This window comes from Anomalospiza imberbis, chromosome 1 (genome assembly GCF_031753505.1).
Source record: "Anomalospiza imberbis isolate Cuckoo-Finch-1a 21T00152 chromosome 1, ASM3175350v1, whole genome shotgun sequence".
Taxonomy (NCBI): Eukaryota; Metazoa; Chordata; class Aves; order Passeriformes; family Viduidae; genus Anomalospiza; species Anomalospiza imberbis.
Window position 1 is genome coordinate 67,232,301 of NC_089681.1, and position 19,887 is coordinate 67,252,187.

The following is a 19,887-nucleotide window of genomic DNA, read 5'->3' on the forward strand; positions in this document are numbered from 1 at the left end:
CTATTCATGTCTGTGCTGGCTTATGAATGTCTTTACTTTTGTACACATTTTCTCCTTCTCTATTTTTGGGCTACAATATTACTACAAAAAGGCAGAAACACTCTGTAATATGCTCATAAGCAATTGGAATCAGTATATTGTTTTCAAGGCTTGTCTATGAAGTTTGAGTAGTTAAAGCATAAAATAGCCACAGTGGCTTTAAAGGCCTCTGGGAGTACTTCCCAAAAGTACTTAGTCTTTGCTCAGTAGTTCAGGATGTGCATTTTTCATATTCAGTTCCTCATTTTACATGAAGTCTTCATAGCCTGAGGTGTCACATTTCATGGGAATTTCACAAAGCATAAAAAAAAAAAAAAACTCAGAACCTGAAGATTCATTTTCATAGAGACAGAAAGCAACTCAAAGGCTCCCAGCCTCTGTCAGCTTTAAAAACAAGGGAAATCCATAATTTTATGGTGGTGTTATTACTGAATTCCATGTGGACCCTATATCCTCCTCACGAGCAGTCCCACCATAAAAGGCCATTTCATATAATGCACGGTGCAAGGAACAGCTCAGTTTTTTTGTAGATGTGTAAATTACTATAGGGTGGTTAAACTTTTGAACTCAAATTTGCTTTGATGCCAATTCCCATCCCAGACTGGGAGGACTTGTACTGTATGCTCTGTGTGAAGACTATCTGGCTCTGCTTCCAGATGGATCATGCATCACAATCAGGTCCTGGGAGAAGGGAGGGAGGAGGAGGACAAAGGAGAGTGCAGTGCTTGCTCCAACAACTAAGGGAATGCCTAAGGTTGTATTCAGCAGGGAACTCAATTTAATGCATACATAGAACAAATTCAATAAATATAATTTTAAAATATGCAGATGAGAAATGAAGAAAGGAAACACTAAAAGTGTAGAGTGGAAAGGAGAAAGGATGTTTTCTCTCTTTTTAAACTGCATGGCTTCCAATGTCAAGCTCTCCCAACTACCTCTGTACACGTAAACAAATGCATTTAGTCTTAAAGAGATATTTGCAGAAGTGAAAGAGGATGCACCTACTGAGACAAGGAGGTTTAGTGTTTATATTATTAATCATGGAGATAGTATAATGTACCCTTTCCTTCTGGTATATCAAAGAGCATCTTAACATCATTATTTCTAGTCTAAAGGGTTCATGAATCTAGATGCCAAATCCTTTTGTATTTTTTTCATTTCATGGCTTTTCAAGAAGAGGCACATCTTGAGGTTGCTGCACATTTAACAGAAAGAGTTACTGATCCATCAGATATATAAGTTGCAGATATATATTTTTCTGGGACTGCTACTTTTGATCTGAACTACAAGAAGTGGTACCTATAACACACACTGATGGAAAACTGGCAGTGTAGTCCACTTCACAAAGGGACATGGCATGGCTGCATCCCTGCCATGCTGTACCTCAGCTCAGCAGTGCTGCTCATTAACAGGTCTTGTTAGCTCAGCTACGCTAATCTGCTACTAACTTCCTCACACAGCTGTGGCTTGGTTTGGTGTGTTTTATTTTGTGGATTTTTTTGTAGTGGTGGTAAGAAACCTAGATTGTATCTCCATGTGGAGCTGCCCTGTACTATGTGGGCATAACAACTTCCATGTGGATTTGCCATCTATTCATATGGTTCCACAGGAACTGTGGTCTGATGTACAGCATAAAAATGAAGGACATGAATTTTGAAATGCCCACAGGACAAGTGTCCAATTCTGATAAGATTTCTGAAAGGCCAAAGAACTGAATTTACTGGGAGACTGTGCCAGCAAATCTCTCAGAAGAAACACTCCCAAGTAATTGAACTATAGGCACTCAGTTTCTCTTTAAAGTTCAGGCTGTTATGGCAAGTACTTTGAGATGGAGTGAGGAGTTTACATCCTTTTAAAGTACTGCACATAAGAAGACAACTTGAATATGTAGAGACATATATAGGAGCTTCACAGTTGCATATGGATACCTTCACACTAAAGGCTAAGGGAAAAGAAAGAAATACAAAGGTAAGCCTAATCAAGTCCTGTCTATTCCTATTTATTTGGGGCTGGGATACTTTTCTACAGCTGGAAAACTTTAAACAGTTCTCCAGTTCACACTAAAACAGGCATATTGCAAAGATATGGAATATTCAGTATTAGCTCCCTTTTCCCTACTAAACTTACATTACTACCATCTGTTTTACTGCTGCAGTACCAAAAAGCAAGACGTCTATTTAGGATAGAAATAGCCTCTCACAGACTTTATTTCTATTTTTTTGTTATTTACACAATGCCTGCTTCCATACAGACATTTAGTGCAGAAGAACACGGTTCTCTATACTAAGTGCTTTGTAATACCTAACCTTTAAAGCAAAAGCCCAAAGCTACATAACTCATCAGGCTGAGGGAGGAAAGTTCAAGAGCACTGGAAACATTCATGTCCTTTTAAATAATGAGGGGTCTTTTTGATAAAAACAGCCAGCCAATTCCTGGAAGCAGATCATCCCCCTGTTACAGAGAGCACACTTACAAACCCCAAGTATTCCTAGTAGCAGTTGGCTCAATGCAGAAATGCCACCAGCTAGCTGATAACTTCATGCCTGGCTTTCAGAATGAAAGGGTTATCAGCAGCAGCTTCCACAGCCTGCTTGCAAAACCTCATCCTCACATTCGACTTCCTCTAGCTTTTTGACGTCTTCAGGCGCACACGGTGTCCTGGTGAGAGACAGTAACCAGATGGCCTTTTACCATCCAGCACTGACTCGTTTCAGGAATTTAATCTGATTTCCCAGAATACGCAGCACAGCCCTTGCTCCAAACTTGGCATGCAGGTGGGATTGCATGCCTCTGGCTTTATAAATAGGCATAACTGTTGGTGGCTTTGGTACATGTCACTGTTTGAGCTGTTTGCTTGTTAGTTCGGGAAACCTGACCCACTGCCTGCGCATTCATCTGTAGTTCTGACTGACTCTGGTGGCTCCTGTGCATGTCCAACCACCCTGCCAAAGAGCTCAGTGTCTCGTAATTCCAACAGCGAAGTCACTTTCTGCATTACAACCTAGTAGCTCTTACGGTAATTTCTTTCCATTTTTGATTGTCAGCTACACTGTCCTGTATAATTAAAAGCACATGCAAAATACAGATTTAGAATCACCTTGCTGCAGTAGGGAGCTGAGGTTACTAAAAGGCTAACTACCCAGATACAGCTACACTCTTTCTCTTCATCCATCCCTTTGGAAAGGTCGGTTCCCATTTACCAGGCAGACAGGTGAGGAATCAAAATATTGCCCCATTCTTATGCTTCAGTGGGGGATTGGAAAGTTTCAGGCTCCCCAGTTCTCAGTGCTCTACTTTGGGAAGTCACTGCTGCTCTTGGGAACTTCTCCAACATTGGCAATTCACATCTGTGCAAATTGCAGCTATCAGGAAAACTGAAGGAAACTGTTTTAATGGATCCCTCATAATTTAGGCATGTAACAAAGATCAAAATGTGCCTTGGAGTTATGTTTCACATGTTTTTAGTGTTTTAAGACACCCAGTTCTTTTTTATTTACATTTTAGGACCCATATAGAACTTTTCTGGTAAAAGTCCCTCATAAAATTACTTGAAAGTCCCGAAAGGTCTTGCAAAACCCAGCAAGAAAAAAAAAAGAGCATTATTACTCATTCGATCTGCATGAAGATAAAAGCATGCTTGTACAAATGCAATTCTAAAACAAACTACATTTACTATTTATAAGGAAAAATTTGTAGGGCATAATAATAATAAAGATGCTGTTGACTTTGTGCATGAACTTATCAACCTTTAATCCTCTTAAATGGTATGTCACTGTTCCTCAGAGTATGTCATATCCCTTACTCAGGACCATTATTATTGTCTTCTCTGCTTGCACCAATATCTGTAGAAACACACAGGACTTCAGCACTTTATGAGAAGTGCAGAGGGTCTGTGACAGGAAAATGATCTACTGCAACCTAGTGTTCTGCCCAGATTATTGAATTAAGTCTAAATTACTGAAGTTTTGACTATACTGCCCTTGGAGATACTTAAAGGATGTGCAGACATGGTGCCTAGAGCCACGGTTTCATGGTGGATTTGTAAGTGTTAGGTTAATGGTTGAACTTGATGATATTAAGGGCCTTTTTCAACCTAAATGTTTTTAGGATTCTAATTATCTTTAATTTTAGATTATAGTAATGGTTTAGGGATTTACGGGAGAGTGGTTAACTTAAAACACAAATATTACCTCAAATCATAACTCCTAGGCTCCTCCAAGTAATTTTTTTAAATTTCTTCTTTTAAAAAAAACCCTACACTAGAAATTCAAAACTGCCAAACAAAATTGAAACCATCTCTCATTCAGACGACACTCAAATACTTATTCTCCATATATGTACACAGCTCTCACTAAATCAGAGAGCTGCATCCAAAAGCTGAATTTGATTCAAGCATAGTCTAGTACAGGCACTGTATGACTAGTCTAGTAGGACTGCTGTCCTATTTTTTCCTCAGCCGTAGCTCTGTAGACCTTGCAGCAAAGTCAAGGCCTTTGCCTGCTCAGACTGAACACTTGGTTTGTGCTTTCAGACCACAAGAACAATATCTAGCTTTCATCTAATTATGGACACCTCTAAATACTGATCTGAATCCATATGCAGCCAAAAATGGACCCAAGTACGCAATTAGACTCTACAAATGAGGTTGGATGACCTTTTGACAACTTTCTTGTTTGATCTGAGGGACAGAGAGCACAGGACCCCACCAGGCAGAAATTCTCACATCACAGGGCCAGCAAAGTCATCCCTGAACCTCACAGATTACTTATTCAGTATATCTTTAAAAGAATTAAGCCTTGATCTACACAAGCTGCTTTTTTCCCCTCACCTTCCAAACAGCACTGTCTAAATTATCAGAAAACATGAAGGCTACCATGGCATTTCATGTGTTGCTTTCTCATTCTGTGCAAGGAACAGATGATCTCAAAATTACATCCAAAGAATCTTCAAAATTACAGTAAGATTTTTATTAATCCTCATCAGTTATGTTTATTTTCATTACCTTTAACCCATTCCTATCTGGTTTTGAATATTTAGGTAACATCCACCATACATAAATCTTGTAACTGGGATAGAAAATTTTAACTTCAGTGTTATCAGTGAAGTTCTCCATCCTTATGGATCCTTGTGGAAAAAAAGGAAGAGGAAGGAAATAACAAAAGGAAAATAAGCCTGTTTTCATGGGGGTGGGGGAATGTCTCTCAAAACATGGTTTCTTTGGATGTCCATTGTCGGAACCCAGAATGTCCCTCAGACACTCTTGCATGTTCCGGGCCAAGGTCAGAAGCATTTGAGACCCTGGAATGCAGTCACAGACCCCTGTAGCTTTGAACCTGATCCATGGAACAATTTACCAACCTTGCAGAAGAACAAGAAATCACAAAAGTTTAGATATTATAATAGAAGTAGTCACAAAGTGAAAGGAAGAATTTTTGAGTGCTGTACAGGGGGGTTTTAGGCCTTGTACAGAGGGGTCTGAGTTTTGTACATGGGGGTCAGAAGTTCTAAGATGGAGGGACTTGGGTGTGCCCTGTCCTCTTTCCTTCTTCTTCCTAACCTCCATGTTCTTGGTGATGTTGGCACTCACAGATTGGTTTAGAGTAGAAAGTCACCGTTCAATATAGGTGATAGGCATTGGGGAAAAACCATAAACATTTAACACGTAATGTACGATATAAAAGAAGGCACCAGCCCCCTGGGTGTCGGAGTGCGCCTTTGTCTGACTGCTGAATGGACCGCAGCAGCTCAGGGAGAAATCTTTTAGATAACATACAATAAACTACCTTGAGACCGGACGACTGAAGACTATTGAGTCTTTCTTTGAAAGCACGGGTTGGAGGAGAGACTTTTCCATCTTTCAGGGTCACCCCAATCTGGGGGTGAGCCCTGTCAGTCCATAATAATTAAAAGGAACATTGGAGAATAAATTTCATTTTACGAACTGCTAAATAAGGAGGATCAAAAGCTGCTTCCTAAGCTAGTCTTTTTAAAAAGTAACCCTCAAGAGAAGCCCTGGCTACTGTTGGCTTCCAGTCTATAGATTATATACTGACAGAAGGGAACACTTTGGGAAAGGTACAGTCAAACAGCCTTAGTTCAGGGGACCTGAGCAGAAATAAACAGTCATTCCTTAGCACTCAACAATAAACTGTTTGGATTTCTCAGCATTGTATGTAAAAGCCACATTTACCTTCTCTTCACTTACCTGTTAAAGTAAGTAAAATTTTCATGACTCATATTTAATCATTTTTTGGAAGCTCAGTCTGACTTGAACCAAGTCAAAACCCCTAAGCAGAAATTCACAACCAGGAAACATTAAAGTGAAACAATGCAGACTTTTGGAAAAAGGAAAATAATATCCTCAAGAAACAACTTGTACCTGGAATTCACTGAAGCACCTACAGCCCTTAAGCATATGTGTATTTCCAGCCTATTTTCCCTCCAAGGTACAAAGCTATTTCTTGATGAGCACAGGCAAACAAGTTGATATGAAACACTGGGAAACTGCTCAGTCAAGATCAGTCTCATGGACAGTCTCATGTAGGTGAGTCCTCGAAGTAAAGAAGGCAATGCCGGGCCTAAGGCTATCACTGACGGTCACAAGCCCTGCAAGCTGAGTTAGAATTGCCAGAGGAAAAGAGTGAATGATACCAAAGGTGCTGGAGAAATGCCAGAATATGGAACTTAGGAGAAATCCCATCTATTTATGATTTAGGTTAAATGCAATGAAAATAAGAAGAATATTCCACTCCAAAATGATCTGCAGAACAGCAAGGACACCACAGCAGGAAGGCACAAAATCTCTAAAAAAAGACTACTTTTTACTTCTCAAATCTCCACTATTTAACACTAAGCTTAGAGCTTACAAGACCACCTCTGTGCTAACTGTGATGTACCTTCAGTAAAATTTATTCACCTATTTACCAGTACTCTGGATTTAGTAAAATGCAGCACTGCAATAGGTACACACAACTGCCAAAAAAAGCCCCCCCCCAAAAAACCAACAAAACAACCTAACCAATCAGTATGATCTTCTAAAAATAATATATCAGAAGCACTCTTACATGATGTATTTAATGCTTCTTTTCAGCACCCTCCTCAATGTATTCAGATAAGATTGTTTGGCTATACCATACTTCCAAATCTATCTTTATCTCATTGCACATGCAGACCTATTCAGAAAGTACATGCTGCCTCCTGGAACTGCAAACCACCTGACATAATTTTGGAGTTGTAACAAGCTTTGAAATTCCTGAAAGACAATCAAGACGAAAACTGAAATGAAGCCCACAGCCCTATTATCACACAGCCCTATTATAAAGGATGCTAGGATACACTACCCAGAGAGAAACTTCAGCTTCACAACAGCAGTAGTATAGGGAAAAAAAACCACCTGATTTCAGAAGTTACCAATCCCTAAAAGCAACTTCCTAAAATAATGTTTTTACCTTTTTGGCATACATATATGTAGTTAGTTTTTGTTATTGTTAATGTTGTTTTGTTATATTCATTTTGAACAGGCTGTAATCACTTGTTAATAACAATGTAACAACATGAGTTTGCAGTTGCATTTGTATGATGCCATGGACATTGACACTAAGTCTCTGTTCTATCATTCATTGAATTCTCATGAAAAATTCTAATTTTAGATCATGGAAACCAAGCTCTTGAAAGCCACCACAAAAAAGAGACCATTAGATCTCTTTGAATGCTGGATGCATTAGGGTATGGGAAGGGAAGGAGAATGGGAAGGCTCCTAGACTGAGGGCCAGACTGTCCCATACAGCACTTTTATTTTGCTTCCAGTCTGAATTTTCTGAGATCATCTATGGCCAGTTTTCTCCAAGAAACTTTTAATTGCACATGTTTCTGTGTCCTTGTCTTCTATTCAAGTACTTTTATGTGACTGCACGGCTACCTACATAGAACATAATTCCTGTAGTAGTGGTTTGTTTCTTTTACACCTCCAAACCCGATCTTATCTTCATTGTCTTACATGAAACTCCACTTTCTATTTGAATCCTTGCTATCCATAATTCAGCATATCTGGTTCTTACAAAATCCTTCTACTTATTTTTGTTGGTGTTCTTTTTTTTTTTTTTTTTTTTTGCCCCTCAATGTGTAGTTTAAGTTTTAGTAGTTAAATACATTAAAGTGACATTTTAAAATACAGCTATATACATCAGTCTAAGAAAACTCAAATGAGCAATCTACCACAACTATGCATTGGTTAGCAGTCTCCATTTACTATGAGATCATCCAGCAGCAAAGATCCCTTGGAGTGACTGTTCTCCCCTCAAAATACTGAAGAAACTCTCCAAATTTACAGCCTAGGTTTCCCAGCTAGAAGAAAAACACATGCACCCATTTGGGCCACAATAGATGGAATCAGCTTTCTAATCACATAGCACACCTTTTCCAAATCCCAAACCCTCTCTTTGCCAGTTATCTTTTAAGTGCAAGGAACAGAACATAAACCTCTCATTACCTGTTTAACTCCAAAGTGCCAGATAGCTTAAAATTGTTTCCAGCCAACTGACCCCTTAAGGTATTTCTCCTGGTTTATTCTATAAATACTGCATGATATCCAGAGATACCAATGATGCTGCATTCTGCTGCACCACAATACAAAGAAAAGAAATAAGAAATAAGAAAATACATCTCCCAACAGGGTAATGGAGCAGACTGGGTGCTTCCCCTCTCTGTTTCCCTGGTACTTTTCAACTGTTTAAGCAGCATGGAGAGGTTTAAGCAGCTTGAGAGGTCAATAGCCACCCGTCACTGCAAGAAAGGAGAGAAACACAGCTCTCAGAACTACTCCTGCTACGTCCAACCTGCTCGCAGCAGCTCCTTTGTAAAAGATGACCACACTCCAAGAAGTTATTTTGTTCTGTGCCCTCTGACACAGTTATCCAGTAAAGGTTTTAGAATGACTTTTCTTTCTTAGAATTAGAGATTTGCAGTGTAACCTACAAGAAAAGGTGAACAAAGGGGAGACTATCATGTTTCCAAATATCCCAATTCATTCTGCTTAGTGGTGAGTATTAATCTTCCTTAACTTTCTTGCATAACATGAAGGAATCAGGACCAAGCTTAGAAGCAAGTTCAAACACAGTTTACACAGCAAGTTCCTGCAGACCTGTGAGGGCTTCCAAGCCATAAAAACAACTTTTGGATGTATTTCCTTTACCTCTCAGGATGTAGTTCTGATAATTCTGGTCGGCTTCTGCTCCCACTTTGATTAAGCAAGTCAGACCTTCAGCAACAACAAACTCATGAACCAAGTCCTTGTCATCCTGTCACAGGAGAAAGGAAAAGCTGATTTAGATTTTTGAAAGACAAAGAAACAGATTATATCATAATGTAAAAAAGAAATGCATGCCTGCAACACTGATTTTATGTTTTTATGTTGTAAGCAAGTTAATAATAAAAGTTGTTATAGAGAGGACCAAAAGTAGAATTTTGAGTTTTAAAACCAGAATGAAATACATCAGTGCAAAGCAAGAAAAAAAACATGCTTTAACCTTTCAGTCAACTACAGAAAATTAAAATCTGCAAAATATGACTTTTCATTTTTTTCTCATTGAAGCCTTGCAGACATTCTCCACAATACTAAATCTCATCATATCACATAAACAAATATCCTTAAAGCCCTAAAGTGTCAGTATCAAGAAGAGAACACCATCTCTATTCCTTAGCATAATTCCAGTTTCAGTACTTTAGCTGTGTACAGCAAAACTTTAAAACTGGTTTTATTGCAATGTAATATTATATTTATTACCTTAACATAATATTAATTCATTATATTTAGAATGGGAAAGTAAAGTGTTAAAGATAAGAGCAGCAGTAGACAATATGCCTACGCTGTGATGGAAAACAGCAAATACAAGAGAAAATTTCACAGGAGTTTATACTTGCTAAAGTGGCTCGCTATTTTTTCACCATCAGCTCTTTCCTGAGGACAGCAGAATGACCCCATACCACAGGTGGAAGTGACACCAGGGAGTGGAGGCATTTCCTGGGCCTTACAAGCCTTAATACTGTGCTAAGGGACTATAGAGCACCACATCTAAAGCTTGTCTGTTCTTACAGAAAGCTCATGCAGACAAAGTAAGAAGCTACTAAGAGCTGGATTAAACAGCCCTTAATGAATTAGCCATGCAAAGTAGGCACAAGACCAATTAAAGATATTAATGGGAGAGAATTACTCTGCAGACAATCCCAGTTGCCAACTGCCTTCTTTTAAATAATCTTAATTTATGCTTTCATACACAATAGTGTAACAGACATAAATTCCAGCTTTCCAAGAACGCAGCTCCAAGAACCCAAGATTCATACAGTAAATTTGTTGAGAGTGATTTCTGAATTCATGGTAAACGCTTAGCAAACTGCCAAGAGAAATCAAAGAATCAAGCCCCTTTTAGTGAGACATTTCACTTACTGCAAGTTTCTTTCAGCTGGATGGTTTATTTATTATTAATTTCCTTCTTTCACCTGAGATAATTTACATAATTCTTACAGTCTGATATTATTAAGGGGATATTAATAATTGGAAGATGATCTATCAGTTTGTGAGAAGTTTAGAAATTATGAGAAAAAAAATCCTTTCCATGTTTTAGCCGGTCAAATTTGTTAAAACAATTTGAAAAATATTATACAGTCATGTAGAGATACACAAACTTATCACACAATACAAGTGATTTATCCTTTAAATAAAATATAAAAGTATACAAAGTGGAAGCATGCAATCATACCCCACATCTTGGTGAAAGGATACCATAAAAGTCCAAAACACATAAGAGAAAATCCACCCCTGCATATGCACCCTTGAGCTAAAAATTCTTCTTATTTCTTAGACTCTATGTTTTATCTTTTAGGACTGTGATTTTTTTTTCCAACAGCTAGATAGAAGCCTTTATAGTGTTTTCTGGAAAGCTAAGAAGTTTACAAACTCACATGTCAGACCAAGGCACTACAGATGCAAGCCCACAATTTTATGAAGACAAATTTCCTTTCTTCAATTTCACCACGAGGTGAGTGCTCCCTCCCATGTATCCCTATCTTATATGGTGCTTTTAACTCAAAGATACCTAAATAATTTTTTCTTCTCTAAGAATTTTGAATCCAGTTTCTCTTAAAACTCAAGTGAGGAAATATATCCATGCAATCTCCTGACTAACTTTAATGTAAAGTATACTAAGGTTTCAGGTAAACTAAGGCTGTGTGTCATGGTAACAAGTTGTCTAATTTAAGAGAAACAATATATATAATGTATCTAATTATTGAGTGAAATAATCACAAATTTTTCCATATGGTAATGTTATCCTAGTTCACAACCATTTCCTTTTTCTTAAAATGTCTTTTTTTGATACTTGAGCATACATTTTAATTTTGCATCAAGTGTGTTTGCATAGTCTTTGAATTGGGAAAAAAGGAATCTATTCTGGATTGACGCACAGTGAAATAAAGAACACTGGAAAAACAGGAAAAAGTAGGAATAACTGTGGTCTGCAGATTCTGACTTTTATTAATAGACCTAAAATGCCTGTTTTTAGAACAGGCATAGAACAGAACAGAAAAATAAATGACATAGAACAGCAAAATAAATGACATTTGGATTACCAAAAAAAAAAAAAAAAAATCCATATAGCAGAGAAGTTAACAGTAGTTCAGTCTTCAAGTCTTCCAGATTGAACCAAAAAACAAAATAAAATTTTTAATAGCATTTAGCAATTAAAAGCTGCTGACATTCAGTGAAAGATAAAAACTGAAACACCCACTGTAACTTTAGGTTGTTTTCCCATAATCTTAAACAGTGAATACATATTAGTGCATCACCTGGGGAAAAATAAGAAATTATTATTTGATTATCAAAAAAATAAAACAAGCTAAAAATCTGGTTTTACCTTGATGATATTTATTTGTTTGTTTAGTTAGTTATTTAATTACTTTTTTTTTTTTTTTTTTTAATATGGGCCAATCCAAAGCAAATTTTGAGATCTGTCTTCTGGAGCTTTTTCAAAGAAACCAAGTCATAGAGTCACTCTAAACTGAAAGGAGATATATTGCAGGGGAACAGCAGAGGAAATAGAGATGAGGAACTCCAACCAGACTGCTTTTGGAAAGCACTGAATAAACAAATCAAACCTGAATTAAAAAAAAAAAAAAAAGGCTTTTAAGGTACTTCTCCTTTCCCAAATAAAAGGGAAAAAGAAGGTGTAATGAAGTAGAGTACAAACACATCATGCCTTTGACATAAATCTCAACTCAGTACATTATCTATCCCATCATGTATATACGATGAGAGGAAAGAAGCAAACATCTGGAATGTGCAGTGAAAGATGAAAGGCACGCAAGCCTATACGTTCTACACTGAAAGGAGAATGTTTACATCAATTTTGTTCTAGGATAATCTTTTCAGACCCATTAACTCACTGACTTGCCAAGTTAGGTGACCTCAAGAGTAAAGGCTACTCTCTAGCAGTGGTTAAGAGGTTCAGGTTACCAGGAAGAGAGCATTCATTGTTCAGAATATATGGCATAAGGATGACAATGATACCTACAAGTACATGCCACATGTGTGTGATAGCAGCTAGAAGGAGGCGGGGAAATGTTGCCATTTGCTATGGAAATGGACTCCTCTGCTAATATTGCAAAGATTTATGAGCCCTTAATCAGCAGGCATTAAGGCACTGATGAGAAAAGCAGCAAAACAGGCAAAGCTCTCTGAGCTTACTGCTAAGCTGCTGCAACCATAAAGATTGTGCAGTGACACAAAGGCTGGCTATTTAAAAGTCTTTATGAAAAAGGTACCAGTGGCCTCATCAGATAAATATATTTTGCTCATTTATTCACCGACGTCAATTAGATCATGTCTCTTTCTCTTTTAGGCTTCTCAAAGAAGATAATATATGTCTGTGCAATAGATGTCTATTTTTATCCAATGTATAACACAAAAGACACTAAAAGTGGTAACTTTAAAACTTGCTTATGTGGTTGATAAAGTGCACAAATCATACTTTTTCACCTCCATAACTCAGCCTAGCAACTAAAAAGACCCCACAAACCCTGTGATCAACCAGTCTGCACCATGGGTTCCTGCGCCATTGGTAGAAGCAGTGGGGACATTGTCTTCCCACACGTTTGTACCATTTGATATATTTTATAATGTAGCTTTGCAGGGTCTTACCTGAAGATGGAGACTGAAGATGTTTTTCTAAGGAATGGAACTTTTCAAGAACATGTTTCATCTGATGTGCAGTTTCCACATGCAAAGATAAATTGTTTATGTACTGTTTAAGATACATTTTTCTGAAGCCTGCTATTTCTGTGGGCCATATGGTTGAAAGCTTTTACCCAAAGCATCATTATTTTTATGCCACAAGAAAGTTGCTTCATTTCCTAATAAGAATTGAGGTTTTGGAACATAGTTTCTCAAGGGGATTTTTTTAATCTAACAAACACTGTTGAAAGCTTCATTCCAAGTATTTGGGGAAACTGGATTAGTAAGTGAATATTCACACTTGGATATGCACATATGTATTTCTTTCTTACGTGGCTAACAGCTGTGCAGAATACTGTCTTTCCAAGGAATCATAAAACAAAAAAAGTTGCCTGTCTATAAGATTTTCACCAAGAAGAATCTCATTTTTATGTTTTGAGCTTCCTCCCCTTCCTTTAATAAGCTAACCCATTGTTTCTATGTGCTTAAGCATTCCCATATTTAATTCTATCTTGTACAATTCTCTCCTGTTTGTTACAGAGTTAAAGACTGCACATTTTATAATGTTCACTTCTTTAAATAAGGAAAATCATGAGTTTCCCATGGTTTCCAGGTTCCCCAGCCTGTGCTCTCCACATGACACATTATTGAGAGAGCCAGCAATTACATTCCGTACTGACCAAACCTTCCAAAATGCAAAAGTTGCTGCGATCCAGCCTAGAAGTGAGAGCAGCACTGGCAGAGTACCAGTCACAGACAGGAGAATCTCCTCGCTAAGCTTTGCCTGTGGGTTTACAAGAGGGGATTGCATTCAAACCAGCTCCAGTGGTTGATGCATTTCACTGTCTGCTAGAGGAAGAGCTTCCCTCTCTACTCTGTCACTCTACAACATCCCTGTTAAGAGAGATGTAAACTCTGATTATCAGATCAGCTCTGGTTTTGTCTGTAGACCAAAAATTGTAGCTTCACAAAGATATACTGAATTCACATTCTGACACTGTGATAATTCACCTAGGCAAAAGGTAAAATGAATATTGCAAATTCACTGGGCACCATGCATATGAGAAGAAACATATATCAACTTAAAGAGGAGGAGCAACCTCCTCTGCTGCCTGAAATCTTTTTGGACAAGCTGCTGACAGCATATCAGTACAGAATCCTATGAGCAGAAAGGGCACAGCTCATTCAGATACTACCTGGCCTGGATACTGAAGTAAATATCCCTACTTTTCAAGAGGGAGAGCTAGTGAAATTTTGATTAATTGCTATGTTAATCTATGAAATAGTATCATGGCAGAGTGCACTGTCCCTAGTCCACATTATTATGTCAGAACAAGGTCTCCTTGGAAAGCTCTCTTCCTCAGATTCCCCTGCCAAGAGTTCACACTGCACAGCAAAGAAACAGAACTGAAACAGAAATCCCAAATGATTATGCTCAATGTGAAAAAATAAGATAACAAGGAAAAATACATTGATAATAAAATGCCAGTGCATTTTTCCCTCTGAAAACATAAAAGATGGCTGCACTCTTTAGAAGTTAAAGCACATTTTTTCAAACAGTCCCCACCCCCTTCCCCCCCTTTTTATTTTTAATCTCCTGCAAAGTCAAGATAGGATCACAAAGTTCAGCTGGTTTTAGGAGGATTAAGGTTTAGGGATTAAGCTTCATTCATTTGGGGATGTAAATTAGCAGCAGAGGGACAGCAGCTGACTGGTGAGGAAAGGGAGGAAGGAGGAGGCAGGTCAAAGAGCAAACCATGCACAACTGCAGGCTTTTGCTGGCATAAATCTCAAATGACAATGTATCTGGCACTCCACCACAAGAAAGTAAAATAAAGGAATATTGCCCAATATACTTCAAAATCTTTCTCTGTTACTGAGTGCATAAAGGCAGAATGATAAAATCCAGCATCAACAATAAGTAGGTCCTTGTTTCACCCTGCCTATACTTAATAGTACAAGGAGAATGTAAACAGATTTTTTTTTCCTCAGCATTCCTCTGGATCTGGCAGACCTTCACATGTACAAAAAAATAAATCCCAAACCAACCTCATACTTTGCTCCTAATTCAACTGCCCTGGGCAGCAGTAGCCATGTGGCAACACAGACCAGAATACACTTCCATGACCTGAGAGCCCTCATGTCCACAGGCACCCTGTACAATTTCAAATGCTCATACAATTCCCCATCCCAGCAGCAATGCAAAATTAACACGCAATTCCTCTCAGCCGCCCTTCTGGCTGCCTACTTCGGCAACCTCAGTGACTACATTAGAAATATATCATAACTAAGCCTCCACAATAATGTTTTTAAGTATTGCTACCTGCCTTCAGTATGCATCACATCTGCTGAAGTTACCAGCAAGATAATTACTCCCACTGACAAGACTAAAATGATGTAGTAATAAAAGTTATGTTGTGCTCTATTAGAAACAGAAATCCCAAAGCATTTCCATGGTCCAGCTTTTTTATTGGCTAAGCAACAGGTTGCATTTTGCAGATCAAGATTGGCTTGCAATTTTTGTCATTAGAAAAACTCACTCTGGCTTGAAAACTGAGTAAACATAGTCAGGAAGTGATTGAAGGAGCACAGATTGCCAAGATATAATTTATAGTTACTTTCCCACACTTCAAACTATAGTTCTGTCCTTTGGACTCCAAAATTATTGATATAATTAAAATACTAGATTGCCAATCCAGAAGTGCCTGATATTATCTAATTTAATTGTCACTGTTTATTTCAGTCCATTTTAAAAGCCAAGTTATCTATTGCAAACAAATCTAGAAAGAAATCATTCCAAAAATCTTACACGCACATATACACACACATCCATACAGTATCTACACACATCCGTACATTAACTGAAGTCCTACGAATCTCTCAAGACTGTGTTCCCATTTCAACCTCAATTATTTACAAAGCTACAAAACAAAATGTATGGACCAGATGATCCAGTGGTTAAGTAAACAAGTCTTATACTAAACATGAAACCCCAGTTCAACTCTGTGTCAGGGCATTACTCCTGGAAGATGAAGCAAACACAGATCCGAGAGTCCTCTGCTGTGACAAAGAGTCCATTTCATTTCTCTCATACATGTATTTCCACTCTGTGATACTTGGTAACCCAGATACTACCCCAAGACAGGTGCTTAGCAGGTTCACTTGCTATCTTTCTTCTGTCAAATTCCCACCAGCACACCTGGAAGAACAGCTCCTTGAGAACAAAATTGCCCTGGACTGGGATGTCCCAAAACTGCTCAGCTGCTAGAAATAAATGAGGTAGAAGAATTTTAGTGGTAAAGGACCTGCAAGGACCAAGCAGCTGGTTTGTATCTCAGTGGAAGCTCCTTCCCCTTGCTATACTTGTTGATTGCAAATGCACTTCACTCACTTTACAGACCTCACCAGCTTTGCCAAGCTTCCATTCCTCTTCCCTCCAAACTTTTCCCTACACTCCTCCATGCTGCGGCTCCACTCCTCATTTTCTTCTGTTCACCATTTTTTACACCTTCCCAACTCATTTCATGTGCATCTGTGTAGAAGCATAGCCACAACATGACACAAAGACATCAGTGTTTTTACATTGTTCCTTTTTTTCCCATTCTTTCATTTATTTACATGGAGCAACATCTTGCAACAGCATGCATGGAAATTATCATCCCTCCCTACTTTCAGTGAGGCAATATACTTAGCCAGCCTGCAACAGCTTCTGTGATGACAACAATGAAAATTTATCCCCAGTTCTATAGCTGGAGGGAAGGGATGCCACCCAGAGGGACCTTTGGGATTCAGAGGTAGGCCAGTGCAAACCTCATGGAGTTCAACAAAGTGACCTGGGTAATGGCAATTGCAGACACATTTACACGTGGAGCAGAGAAGCAACTGATAGCACCCTGTGGAGAAAACTTGGAGGATAAAATGTGGGGGAAACTTGGGTTTATGAAAAACTCAACATGAGCCAGTAATGTGCACTGGCAGCCCAGAAAGCCAGTTGTATCCTGGACTGCATCCAAAGCACCGTGGCCAGCAGGCTGTGGGAGGGGATTCCGTCCCTCTGCTCTGCTCTGGTGGGACCCACCTGGACTGCTATGCACAGTTTCTGGTGCCCCCAACATAAGAAGACATGGAACTGTTGGAACTAGTCCAGAGGAGGGCAGTGAAGTAGACTAGAGGACTGGAGCACTGTTCCTACAGAACCAGGCCAAGACAGTTGGGGCTGGTTAGCCTGAAGAAGAGAAGGTTGCATGGAGACCTCATAGCAATTTCCCAGTATCTGAAGAGAGCCTACAGGGAAGTCAGAGAGAGATTCTTCATCAGGAACTGTAGTGATAGGACAAGGAGTAATGGGTACAAACTGAAAGAGGAGAAAATTAGGTTTCACCAAGGAGAAAAATCAGCTTACAGTCTTTCATGTTTACATTTTTCTGATAGATAACAAGTCAGTAAAACACTTGTATTGGCACCTAACATATAGCGAAGGAAATAGAGATTTGCACAACTAAGACAAAAACAAAGATTCCTTCAGTGGATGTAACTGAAAATCCCAAAAAATTTCTGTTGTCTTAAGTTAATTAAAGAAAATATTTAGAGAGGAAAGGGTCCTTAGCCTGCACAACAAAGTTGCTCCCATGTCACTCTTATGTTCTTTAAGTTTAATTTCTTCAATTACCAAGATTGAATTATTGTGATCCTGCCTCATCTTCACCACTATCTTCAAAAATGTCCTATTTCCCCTTTACTCTGAACATGGTGCTTTCCTTCTTCTGTGACTTTAACTTCACTACTTTTACATAACCTGCCTGATTCCTGCATCTGATGAGGGAACTGCAGGTAGAAAGACATCTTACTGTGATGATACAATGTTTATTTCTAGTGCTCCCACTGAACTTATCTTTGTAGCTGGGGTGATGCCATGTTAACCTGAGAAAAATCCCAGAGTTATCATGAAGTTCTACTACTGAAAATGTTGGGCTGCTTTTTTGCATTGTGCAGAACAATAAACTCAGAGGGAACTGAACTGTGCTACAATTCTTAAAATAGGCTGAAAGTAAGAACACAGAAAATAAACTGTGCTCCTATTTAACATGTTGAACAATTCGCAAGCACCTTTTGCTTTCAATATTTCATTTTATTCAGTTAAGTAGACCCAGATAATTAGAAGATCTTTTTCCCCACATAACTTTTTTATCCCCTGTGAGTGCAAGAAGCAAGCAAGGAAAAAAAAGTCTCACCTCAGTCTCACATTAAGCTATTCAATTATTAGGCAGAAAATCTTTGGTTGCCTCCCCCCTATAATGGCATTTAGCAGGAAATGAACAAAAAAAACTCCTGCTGTACTTATCTCAGTTTACCATAGTCTATCTCCCTATATACACTCAACCATCAGATAAAAATAGCAATGAAACTAAAGACAATTTATTCCACTGACTTGATGGGGACAGAATTTCATTTTTTGCACTTTTTGTAGACAGCAGATACATCAACACACTGTGTGTTTGTCCTCTCAGTTAATAGCAGAATTAAAAATTCATAGACAAGTCACCTAGAGTAGACCCTACCAGGTATATTCTTCATGGCAGATAAGCAACAGATCAAGCAACATCCAGGCATTGTATTACGCATCTGAGGAAGCTAGACAGGGGCATCATGCTCAACAACATTTCCTGTTACAATTCAAAAATTCACAGTGATTAGAGAAAGAATACTGGTGGCTTCCCAAATTTTAGGCTATCTTTATGGTGTAAGCAGGGCACATTTTTTACTCTCATTAAGCACTCTTAGATCTTGGCCTGTAACATTGTCTAGACATGAAGAAGGCACTCTACTTGCTAATGAAACTGAGAAACTCATTTTGTCATTTAATGAGTCATATCTATTTTATTTAAAATCTCTAAACAGTAATGAGACACCTCCTTTATAAAATAGGATTAAACAGATCTGTAAACTGCTATATAGAACTCTGGTGAATTTGATTTGTGAAGGAAATGAAGGTTTCTCTTTTTCATGACTTAAACAAGAACGCTTCCAAGAGGCTCTTAAAGGGGAGAGGTGGCAGGCAGTCTCCTCACAAGTGATGACAGCAGCCCCTAAATCAAGTGTCACACAGCTTCAAACCCTAAGGAGTCATCAGTCATGCTTGCAGGAGGGGAAGGAGCAGCCTCCTTCCTTGAGATCAATGAGGCAAACACAGAATACTCCTTCTGCACTCCTAAGGATGATTGATGACTCCTTAGCAGCTGAAGTGTGTGACATTTGATTTCACTCACTGATAAGATTGTGTCTTCCAAACACCTTCTAGTTAATGTTTCCAGGGCCCCCACATAGCTCTTCTTTGTGACATTTTTTAACACAAAGCTCAATTGTTGAATGATTAATGAATTTCTCAACAACAGATGAAAATTCTGTAAGAGAATTTTGTAACTGTGTCTCTTGATAGTCTGATCACAACACAAAATAGGAATCTAGGCTCCTTAAGAAAACTAATGGGAGATCTCCTGCCCCTGCCCTTGTCAAATGACACTTGTAGGCAAAACAATCCTAAAAAAGAACTGTCTTTTTTCATGAAGACGTCAAAATATACACTTGAGGTCTGCTTTTCAGAAAACCTAATGCATTGATTGATATTG

General features: G+C 38.5%; 1 protein-coding gene across 7 annotated transcripts in view; it reads right to left on the reverse strand.

The window, feature by feature from the left end:
- Positions 1–19,887, reverse strand: part of FHOD3 (formin homology 2 domain containing 3) — a 370,799-nt gene that overhangs the window by 176,587 nt on the left and 174,325 nt on the right. For all 7 annotated transcript variants that reach the window (XM_068195730.1, XM_068195740.1, XM_068195787.1 and 4 more), the window contains one exon: positions 9,230–9,335. In XM_068195730.1, coding sequence (XP_068051831.1) covers positions 9,230–9,335 — 106 coding nt within the window. The remainder of the gene's footprint in view (positions 1–9,229; positions 9,336–19,887) is intronic.